This window comes from Callionymus lyra, chromosome 5 (genome assembly GCF_982586985.1).
Source record: "Callionymus lyra chromosome 5, fCalLyr1.hap1.1, whole genome shotgun sequence".
NCBI lineage: Eukaryota > Metazoa > Chordata > Actinopteri > Syngnathiformes > Callionymidae > Callionymus > Callionymus lyra.
The window spans coordinates 485,506-498,205 of record NC_141822.1 but is presented as its reverse complement, the minus strand read 5'-3'; the positions used below and the strand labels follow the sequence as shown (position 1 = coordinate 498,205).

Genomic DNA, 12,700 nt, shown 5'->3' with positions numbered 1-12,700 from the left:
TGATGCTAACATCGACAGCAGTGATGCTAACATCGACAGCAGTGAGGCTAACATCGACAGCAGTGATGCTAACATCGACAGCAGTGAGGCTAACATCGACAGCAGTGATGCTAACATCGACAGCAGTGAGGCTAACATCGACAGCAGTGAGGCTAACATCGACAGCAGTGATGCTAACATCGACAGCAGTGATGCTAACATCGACAGCAGTGAAGCTTACATCGACAGCAGTGAGGCTAACATCGACAGCAGTGATGCTAACATCGACAGCAGTGATGCTAACATCGACAGCAGTGATGCTAACATTGACAGCAGTGAAGCTAACATCGACAGCAGTGATGCTAACATCGACAGCAGTGAAGCTTACATCGACAGCAGTGAGGCTAACATCGACAGCAGTGAAGCTAACATCGACAGCAGTGATGCTAACATCGACAGCAGTGATGCTAACATCGACAGCAGTGAGGCTAACATCGACAGCAGTGATGCTAACATCGACAGCAGTGATGCTAACATCGACAGCAGTGAAGCTAACATCGACAGCAGTGAGGCTAACATCGACAGCAGTGATGCTAACATCGACAGCAGTGATGCTAACATCGACAGCAGTGATGCTAACATCGACAGCAGTGAAGCTAACATAGACAGCAGTGAAGCTAACATCGACAGCAGTGAGGCTAACATCGACAGCAGCAGTGATGCTAACATCGACAGCAGTGAGGCTAACATCGACAGCAGTGAGGCTAACATCGACAGCAGTGAAGCTAACATCGACAGCAGTGAAGCTAACATCGACAGCAGTGAGGCTAACATCGACAGCAGTGATGCTAACATCGACAGCAGTGAGGCTCACATCGAGAGCAGTGATGCTAACATCGACAGCAGTGATGCTAACATCGACAGCAGTGATGCTAACATCGACAGCAGTGAAGCTACCATCGACAGCAGCAGTGATGCTAACATCGACAGCAGTGAGGCTAACATCGACAGCAGTGATGCTAACATCGACAGCAGCAGTGAAGCTAACATCGACAGCAGTGAAGCTAACATCGACAGCAGTGATGCTAACATCGACAGCAGTGATGCTAACATCGACAGCAGTGAGGCTAACATCGACAGCAGTGAGGCTAACATCGACAGCAGTGATGCTAGCATCAACAGCAGTGATGCTAACATCGACAGCAGTGAAGCTAACATAGACAGCAGTGAAGCTAACATCGACAGCAGTGAGGCTAACATCGACAGCAGCAGTGATGCTAACATCGACAGCAGTGAGGCTAACATCGACAGCAGTGAGGCTAACATCGACAGCAGTGAGGCTAACATCGACAGCAGTGATGCTAACATCGACAGCAGTGAGGCTAACATCGACAGCAGTGAGGCTAACATCGACAGCAGTGAGGCTAACATCGACAGCAGTGAAGCTAACATCGACAGCAGTGAAGCTAACATCGACAGGAGTGAGGCTAACATCGACAGCAGTGAAGCTAACATCGACAGCAGTGAAGCTAACATCGACAGCAGTGATGCTAACATCGACAGCAGTGATGCTAACATCGACAGCAGTGAGGCTAACATCGACAGCAGTGATGCTAACATCGACAGCAGTGATGCTAACATCGACAGCAGTGAAGCTAACATCGACAGCAGTGAGGCTAACATCGACAGCAGTGAATCTAACATCGACAGCAGTGAGGCTAACATCGACAGCAGTGATGCTAACATCGACAGCAGTGAGGCTAACATCGACAGCAGTGAGGCTAACATCGACAGCAGTGAGGCTAACATCGACAGCAGTGAAGCTAACATCGACAGCAGTGAAGCTAACATCGACAGCAGTGAGGCTAACATCGACAGCAGTGATGCTAACATCGACAGCAGTGAGGCTCACATCGAGAGCAGTGATGCTAACATCGACAGCAGTGATGCTAACATCGACAGCAGTGATGCTAACATCGACAGCAGTGAAGCTAACATCGACAGCAGCAGTGATGCTAACATCGACAGCAGTGAGGCTAACATCGACAGCAGTGATGCTAACATCGACAGCAGCAGTGAAGCTAACATCGACAGCAGTGAAGCTAACATCGACAGCAGTGATGCTAACATCGACAGCAGTGATGCTAACATCGACAGCAGTGAGGCTAACATCGACAGCAGTGAGGCTAACATCGACAGCAGTGATGCTAACATCAACAGCAGTGATGCTAACATCGACAGCAGTGAAGCTAACATAGACAGCAGTGAAGCTAACATCGACAGCAGTGAGGCTAACATCGACAGCAGCAGTGATGCTAACATCGACAGCAGTGAGGCTAACATCGACAGCAGTGAGGCTAACATCGACAGCAGTGAGGCTAACATCGACAGCAGTGATGCTAACATCGACAGCAGTGAGGCTAACATCGACAGCAGTGAGGCTAACATCGACAGCAGTGAGGCTAACATCGACAGCAGTGAAGCTAACATCGACAGCAGTGAAGCTAACATCGACAGGAGTGAGGCTAACATCGACAGCAGTGAAGCTAACATCGACAGCAGTGAAGCTAACATCGACAGCAGTGATGCTAACATCGACAGCAGTGATGCTAACATCGACAGCAGTGAGGCTAACATCGACAGCAGTGATGCTAACATCGACAGCAGTGATGCTAACATCGACAGCAGTGAAGCTAACATCGACAGCAGTGAGGCTAACATCGACAGCAGTGAATCTAACATCGACAGCAGTGAGGCTAACATCGACAGCAGTGATGCTAACATCGACAGCAGTGAGGCTAACATCGACAGCAGTGAGGCTAACATCGACAGCAGTGAGGCTAACATCGACAGCAGTGAAGCTAACATCGACAGCAGTGAAGCTAACATCGACAGCAGTGAGGCTAACATCGACAGCAGTGATGCTAACATCGACAGCAGTGAGGCTCACATCGAGAGCAGTGATGCTAACATCGACAGCAGTGATGCTAACATCGACAGCAGTGATGCTAACATCGACAGCAGTGAAGCTAACATCGACAGCAGCAGTGATGCTAACATCGACAGCAGTGATGCTAACATCGACAGCAGTGATGCTAACATCGACAGCAGTGATGCTAACATCGACAACAGTGAAGCTAACATAGATAGCAGTGAAGCTAACATCGACAGCAGTGAGGCTAACATCGACAGCAGCAGTGATGCTAACATCGACAGCAGTGAGGCTAACATCGACAGCAGTGATGCTAACATCGACAGCAGTGATGCTAACATCGACAGCAGTGAGGCTAACATCGACAGCAGTGAGGCTAACATCGACAGCAGTGATGCTAACATCGACAGCAGTGAGGCTAACATCGACAGCAGTGAGGCTAACATCGACAGCAGTGAGGCTAACATCGACAGCAGTGAAGCTAACATCGACAGCAGTGAAGCTAACATCGACAGCAGTGAAGCTAACATCGACAGCAGTGATGCTAACATCGACAGCAGTGATGCTAACATCGACAGCAGTGAGGCTAACATCGACAGCAGTGATGCTAACATCGACAGCAGTGATGCTAACATCGACAGCAGTGAAGCTAACATCGACAGCAGTGAGGCTAACATCGACAGCAGTGAGGCTAACATCGACAGCAGTGATGCTAACATCGACAGCAGTGATGCTAACATCGACAGCAGTGAAGCTAACATCGACAGCAGTGAGGCTAACATCGACAGCAGTGATGCTAACATCGACAGCAGTGATGCTAACATCGACAGCAGTGATGCTAACATCGACAGCAGTGAAGCTAACATAGACAGCAGTGAAGCTAACATCGACAGCAGTGAGGCTAACATCGACAGCAGCAGTGATGCTAACATCGACAGCAGTGAGGCTAACATCGACAGCAGTGATGCTAACATCGACAGCAGTGATGCTAACATTGACAGCAGTGAAGCTAACATCGACAGCAGTGAAGCTAACATCGACAGCAGTGAGGCTAACATCGACAGCAGCAGTGATGCTAACATCGACAGCAGTGAGGCTAACATCGACAGCAGTGATGCTAACATCGACAGCAGTGATGCTAACATCGACAGTAGTGATGCTAACATCGACAGCAGTGATGCTAACATCGACAGCAGCAGTGATGCTAACATCGACAGCAGTGATGCTAACATCGACAGCAGTGATGCTAACATCGACAGCAGTGATGCTAACATCGACAGCAGTGATGCTAACATCGACAGCAGTGATGCTAACATCGACAGCAGTGATGCTAACATCGACAGCAAACACAAAGTTATGATGGTCTCTCTGAAGCAACATCTCCAGAAGACTCGTGACTCAGTCGCTCAGAGATCACGACGCTGAGTCACTTCAAGAGAAGAAAAACATCAACATCTTCCTGGATCTCAAACACGATGATGGCCTGGACGCTCGTGGAGGAATAATACTGGGTTCTGCTGGGACTGGGTTCCCCTGAGTTTATTGCTCAACTTTTGAAAGACGTCCTGGAGCTGGACCTGGAGCTGGACCTGGAGCTGGACCTGGACCTGGACCTGGACCTGGACCTGGACCTGGACCTGGACCTGGACCTGGACCTGGACCACCGGACACGACGAGGAGGAGACGGCAGATGGTTCCTCACGAGGGTTCACTAGTTCCATGTTCGCAACGAGATCCTGGAACATTCTTCTCTTTTTTTCTTTCAATATTCTTTTTATGAAAACGACTAACTAGATGGTACTTTAAGTCACAAAACTTTCTTTGACTTTTTGCTTTTTTTTTACATACATAGAAGACAAAAACCGAAATAAATTAACAAAACAAATCAATAATAATAAAAAATAGAAGGAAAACGAAAGGACGATACAAGAAATCAAACAACTCACCGTATCCTGGCCTTCGTAACATCTCTAGATACCTCAGAATAACTAGTAATACTTCTAACCTCTCAGTCGGCAGAACTTGCAAAGTTATAATGATGTTATAATGATGTCATAATGATGCTATAATGATGTCATAATGATGTTATAATGATGTTATAATGATGTCATAATGATGTCATAATGATGTTATAATGATGTCATGATGATGTCATAATGATGTTATAATGATGTTATAATGATGTTATAATGATGTCATAATGATGTCATAATGATGTTATAATGATGTCATAATGATGTTATAATGATGTTATAATGATGTCATAATGATGTCATAATGATGTTATAATGATGTCATAATGATGTCATAATGATGTCATAATGATGTTATAATGATGTTATAATGATGTCATAATGATGTTATAATGATGTCATAATGATGTCATAATGATGTTATAATGATGTTATAATGATGTCATAATGATGTTATAATGATGTTATAATGATGTTATAATGATGTTATAATGATGTCATAATGATGTTATAATGATGTTATAATGATGTCATAATGATGTCATAATGATGTCATAATGATGTTATAATGATGTTATAATGATGTCATAATGATGTTATAATGATGTTATAATGATGTTATAATGATGTTATAATGATGTCATAATGATGTCATAATGATGTTATAATGATGTTATAATGATGTCATAATGATGTCATAATGATGTTATAATGATGTTATAATGATGTCATAATGATGTTATAATGATGTCATAATGATGTTATAATGATGTTATAATGATGTTATAATGATGTCATAATGATGTTATAATGATGTTATAATGATGTTATAATGATGTTATAATGATGTTATAATGATGTCATAATGATGTTATAATGATGTCATAATGATGTTATAATGATGTCATAATGATGTTATAATGATGTTATAATGATGTTATAATGATGTCATAATGATGTTATAATGATGTTATAATGATGTCATAATGATGTTATAATGATGTCATAATGATGTTATAATGATGTCATAATGATGTTATAATGATGTTATAATGATGTTATAATGATGTCATAATGATGTCATAATGATGTTATAATGATGTCATAATGATGTCATAATGATGTCATAATGATGTCATAATGATGTTATAATGATGTCATAATGATGTTATAATGATGCTATAGTGATGTCATAATGATGTCATAACGATGTCATAATGATGTCATGATCATGTCATAATGATGTTATAATGATGTCATAATGATGTTATAATGATGTCATAATGATGTCATAATGATGTTATAATGATGTCATAATGATGTCATAATGATGTCATGATGATGTCGTGATGATGTCATGATGATGTTATAATGATGTCATAATGATGTCATAATGATGTCATAATCATGTTATGATGATGTCATGATGATGTCGTGATGATGTCATAATGATGTCATAACGATGTCATAACGATGTCATAACGATGTCATAATGATGTCGTGATGATGTCGTGATGATGTCATGATGATGTCATTTGTTCAGGTTCCTGTCAATCCCTCTCTCTACCTGATCAAGTACGACGGCTTCGACTGCGTCTACGGTCTGGAGCTGCACAAGGACGAGCGGGTCCAGGGTCTGGAGGTCCTGCCGGACCGTCTGGGTGAGTCTCTCTCCGTGACGCCAGGTCCAGTGTCTCACTCGTGACCTTGAGCAGCCAAACCTCGACTGACGGACGTCAACCTGGCCGACGCCATGATCGGGAAGGCTGTGGAGCACATGTTCGAGACGGAGGAGGGTCCGAAGGAGGAGTGGAGGGGGATGGTGTTGGCCCGCGCTCCGGTCATGACCACCTGGTTCTACATCACGTACGAGAAGGACCCGGTCCTCTACATGTACCAGCTGCTGGACGACTACAAGGAGGGCGACCTTCGCATCATGCCCGACGCCAGTGAGTGTCTTCGTGAAGACATCGTGACCTCGTGTGTGTGTTCTGTCACGAGGGAGGAGGATCAGCTCCTCCAAATCTGAGTCCATGGTTCTCAGTTGGAACAAGGTGGGATAAGATCAGAGCGAGTGATTGACAGGTGGGTTGTGGTGCACCTTTGAGTGGTGGTGAAGATAGAGCTGAGCTAAAAGACAAAGCTCTTTGTTAACCAGTGGATCTACATCTCTACCTCCATCTCTGGTCAGGAACGCTGGTGGAACAAGACTCTCTTAGTGAGGGTGAGAAGGTCCAGGAGAGACTCGGAGTAGAACTGCTGCTCCTCCTGGTTGAGATGAACATCTGATCAGGATCCTCCTCCTGGTTGAGATGAACATCTGTCAGGATCCTCCTCCTGGTTGAGATGAACATCTGTCAGGATCCTCCTCCTGGTTGAGATGAACATCTGTCAGGATCCTCCTCCTGGTTGAGATGAACATCTGATCAGGATCCTCCTCCTGGTTGAGATGAACATCTGATCAGGATCCTCCTCCTGGTTGAGATGAACATCTGTCAGGATCCTCCTCCTGGTTGAGATGAACATCTGATCAGGATCCTCCTCCTGGTTGAGATGAACATCTGTCAGGATCCTCCTCCTGGTTGAGATGAACATCTGATCAGGATCCTCCTCCTGGTTGAGATGAACATCTGTCAGGATCCTCCTCCTGGTTGAGATGAACATCTGTCAGGATCCTCCTCCTGGTTGAGATGAACATCTGTCAGGATCCTCCTCCTGGTTGAGATGAACATCTGATCAGGATCCTCCTCCTGGTTGAGATGAACATCTGATCAGGATCCTCCTCCTGGTTGAGATGAACATCTGTCAGGATCCTCCTCCTGGTTGAGATGAACATCTGATCAGGATCCTCCTCCTGGTTGAGATGAACATCTGTCAGGATCCTCCTCCTGGTTGAGATGAACATCTGATCAGGATCCTCCTCCTGGTTGAGATGAACATCTGATCAGGATCCTCCTCCTGGTTGAGATGAACATCTGTCAGGATCCTCCTCCTGGTTGAGATGAACATCTGATCAGGATCCTCCTCCTGGTTGAGATGAACATCTGTCAGGATCCTCCTCCTGGTTGAGATGAACATCTGATCAGGATCCTCCTCCTGGTTGAGATGAACATCTGTCAGGATCCTCCTCCTGGTTGAGATGAACATCTGATCAGGATCCTCCTCCTGGTTGAGATTAACATCTGATCAGGATCCTCCTCCTGGTTGAGATGAACATCTGATCAGGATCCTCCTCCTGGTTGAGATGAACATCTGATCAGGATCCTCCTCCTGGTTGAGATGAACATCTGTCAGGATCCTCCTCCTGGTTGAGATGAACATCTGATCAGGATCCTCCTCCTGGTTGAGATGAACATCTGATCAGGATCCTCCTCCTGGTTGAGATGAACATCTGATCAGGATCCTCCTCCTGGTTGAGATGAACATCTGTCAGGATCCTCCTCCTGGTTGAGATGAACATCTGATCAGGATCCTCCTCCTGGTTGAGATGAACATCTGATCAGGATCCTCCTCCTGGTTGAGATGAACATCTGTCAGGATCCTCCTCCTGGTTGAGATGAACATCTGATCAGGATCCTCCTCCTGGTTGAGATGAACATCTGTCAGGATCCTCCTCCTGGTTGAGATGAACATCTGATCAGGATCCTCCTCCTGGTTGAGATGAACATCTGATCAGGATCCTCCTCCTGGTTGAGATGAACATCTGTCAGGATCCTCCTCCTGGTTGAGATGAACATCTGATCAGGATCCTCCTCCTGGTTGAGATGAATATCTGATCAGGATCCTCCTCCTGGTTGAGATGAACATCTGATCAGGATCCTCCTCCTGGTTGAGATGAACATCTGATCAGGATCCTCCTCCTGGTTGAGATGAACATCTGTCAGGATCCTCCTCCTGGTTGAGATGAACATCTGATCAGGATCCTCCTCCTGGTTGAGATGAACATCTGTCAGGATCCTCCTCCTGGTTGAGATGAACATCTGATCAGGATCCTCCTCCTGGTTGAGATGAACATCTGATCAGGATCCTCCTCCTGGTTGAGATGAACATCTGTCAGGATCCTCCTCCTGGTTGAGATGAACATCTGATCAGGATCCTCCTCCTGGTTGAGATGAACATCTGATCAGGATCCTCCTCCTGGTTGAGATGAACATCTGATCAGGATCCTCCTCCTGGTTGAGATGAACATCTGATCAGGATCCTCCTCCTGGTTGAGATGAACATCTGATCAGGATCCTCCTCCTGGTTGAGATGAACATCTGATCAGGATCCTCCTCCTGGTTGAGATGAACATCTGATCAGGATCCTCCTCCTGGTTGAGATGAACATCTGATCAGGATCCTCCTCCTGGTTGAGATGAACATCTCGGGTCCATCGTTTGATGAAGAGATAACGACGACATCTGGTCATCGTTGCACGAGTTGTGACGAGTGTTGAGTTAATTCTTATGATTTCACCAAAGATCATTCAAATAATTGAGCTGTCAATCAAACATGATTGACAACAGAGAGACGCTTGAATATTGTTGCATCATCAGAGTCTACATCTTCTGGCGTCTGATCTTCTCCGCAGACGACCAGGCTGCGAGCGAGCGAGAGCCCGGCGAGGTGGTGGACAGTCTGGTGGGCAAACAGGTGGAATACGCCAGAGAAGACGGCGGCAGACGCACGGGGATGGTGGTCCTCCAGGTGGAGGCCAGACCCTCCGTGTACTTCATCAAGTTCGACGACGACTTCCTCATCTACGTGTATGACCTGGTCAAGACCTCGTGAGCCCTCTCATGACCTTTGACCTTTGACCTTCATATTCATTGCTCTTTTGTTCAAATCATTCAAGTTCATCACGTGACCTCGTCAAGGGTCAAAACATGGCTTCAGGTGTGATTCCAAACATGACCGCACGGGGGCGTAAAAACCCCTCAAAGTATTTCTTGAAGTGACAACAATATTGTTTCGTCTTGAGTGATATTCTGAGGAGAAACTTCTACGACTGAAGAACAAAGGTTTCATGTCTTGAAGAAAAACAACTGGATACATTTTTGTCATCGTTCCGACACTTGTGACGTCAAGACTTTCCTGGTGATTGTGTTCAACGACCTTCTCGTGACCTTGACCAGGTGTTTCTTCAATGTTGTGTCGTCCGTTGAAACGACTCGTTTCTCTTGTCGTCGACGAACAAGGTATTTTTCAAGAGAACGTCTTCACAGGTGAAGGACGAGAAGAAATATTTTACTAGAAAAGCACTCGGAGCAGGCAGTCCTCTGCCAAGCAGCTCCTCTCAATGTTGCTGCTGCGTTCAGGGGATGTTGGAACTTCTGGACTTTTATGACGTAAGGATGAGTTTTATCGACTATATGTGGATTGTGTGAATTTATCTTTTACTAACATGTCCTGAACGCAGCATCTCACAGCAAGTCTCTCAAACAAGGATGAATCCTTCAATGGATTGGAGGAGCCAGATGGTAATCACGAGCATTTGAATGTTCCTCGTCTCCGTAGCAACAATTCCTGAGAGTTAAATGAAACTTGTTTATGAATCGTTCATAAATGTCCTCTCGTAATAAAACATGTTTTAATTCAACTGAATTTAAATGCTTCCCATAATGCACTGCAACAGCTTTTATATTCCTGGTCCAACATGTTCACAGTCGTGCTCATGACCCTTGAACTGAAAGAATCAATGTTTGAAGGAGAAACTTTTTCACCAGCGACTGTCGTTTGATCGTCTAATGATCGTGTTTGTTTCAGAAGAAACTTTTATCACTGAAGACATCACAGGTATGACATCACAGGTATGACATCACAGGTATGACATCACAGGTATGACATCACAGGTATGACATCAAAGGTATGACATCACAGGTATGACATCAAAGGTATGACATCAAAGGTATGACATCACAGGTATGACATCACAGGTATGACATCACCGGTATGACATCAAAGGTATGACATCAAAGGTATGACATCACAGGTATGACATCAAAGGTATGACATCACAGGTATGACATCACAGGTATGACATCACCGGTATGACATCACACGTATGACATCAAAGGTATGACATCATACGTATGACATCACACGTATGACATCAAAGGTATGACATCATACGTATGACATCACACGTATGACATCAAAGGTATGACATCATACGTATGACATCACACATATGACATCACAGGTATGACACAAAGGTATGACATCATACGTATGACATCACAGGTATGACATCTAAGGTATGACATCACACGTATGACATCACAGGTATGACATCACACGTATGACATCAAAGGTATGACATCACACGTATGACATCACATGTATGACATCACACGTATGACATCAAAGGTATGACATCACAGGTATGACATCAAAGGTATGACATCAAAGGTATGACATCAAAGGTTTGACATCACAGGTATGACATCAAAGGTATGACATCACAGGTATGACATCAAAGGTATGACATCACAGGTATGACATCAAAGGTATGACATCACACGTATGACATCAAAGGTATGACATCACAGGTATGACATCAAAGGTATGACATCACAGGTATGACATCACAGGTATGACATCACACGTATAACATCACAGGTATGACAACACGTATGACATCACAGGTATGACATCACACGTATGACATCACAGGTATGACATCACACGTATGACATCACAGGTATGACATCACACGTATGACATCAAAGGTATGACATCACAGGTATGACATCACAGGTATGACATCACACGTATGACATCACAGGTATGACATCACACGTATGACATCAAAGGTATGACATCACAGGTATGACATCACACGTATGACATCAAAGGTATGACATCACAGGTATGACATCACAGGTATGACATCACACGTATGACATCACAGGTATGACATCACACGTATGACATCACAGGTATGACATCAAAGGTATGACATCACACGTATGACATCACAGGTATGACATCACACGTATGACATCACAGGTATGACATCACACGTATGACATCAAAGGTATGACATCAAAGGTATGACATCACACGTATGACATCAAAGGTATGACATCACAGGTATGACATCACAGGTATGACATCACACGTATGACATCACAGGTATGACATCACACGTATGACATCAAAGGTATGACATCACAGGTATGACATCACACGTATGACATCAAAGGTATGACATCACAGGTATGACATCACAGGTATGACATCACACGTATGACATCACAGGTATGACATCACACGTATGACATCAAAGGTATGACATCACACGTATGACATCACAGGTATGACATCACACGTATGACATCAAAGGTATGACATCACACGTATGACATCAAAGGTATGACATCACACGTATGACATCACACGTATGACATCACACGTATGACATCACAGGTATGACATCACACGTATGACATCACAGGTATGACATCACAGGTATGACATCAAAGGTATGACATCACAGGTATGACATCACAGGTATGACATCACACGTATGACATCACACGTATGACATCACAGGTATGACATCACACGTATGACATCACAGGTATGACATCACACGTATGACATCACAGGTATGACATCACACGTATGACATCACACGTATGACATCACAGGTATGACATCACAGGTATGACATCACACGTATGACATCACACGTATGACATCACAGGTATGACATCACAGGTATGACATCACACGTATGACATCACAGGTATGACATCACACATATGACATCACACGTATGACATCACAGGTATGACATCACACGTATGACATCACACGTATGATATCAC

At 44.4% G+C, this 12,700-nt stretch overlaps 1 protein-coding gene across 1 annotated transcript in view; it reads left to right on the top strand.

Annotated features, from left to right (window-relative positions):
* Positions 1-10,403, top strand: part of spina (spindlin a) — a 19,635-nt gene extending 9,232 nt beyond the window's left edge. Inside the window, exons 6-8 of the mRNA XM_087792291.1 lie at positions 6,428-6,545; positions 6,600-6,833; positions 9,457-10,403. Coding sequence (XP_087648417.1) covers positions 6,428-6,545; positions 6,600-6,833; positions 9,457-9,656 — 552 coding nt within the window. The 3' untranslated portion in view covers positions 9,657-10,403. The remainder of the gene's footprint in view (positions 1-6,427; positions 6,546-6,599; positions 6,834-9,456) is intronic.
* Positions 10,404-12,700: the final 2,297 nt, after the last annotated feature.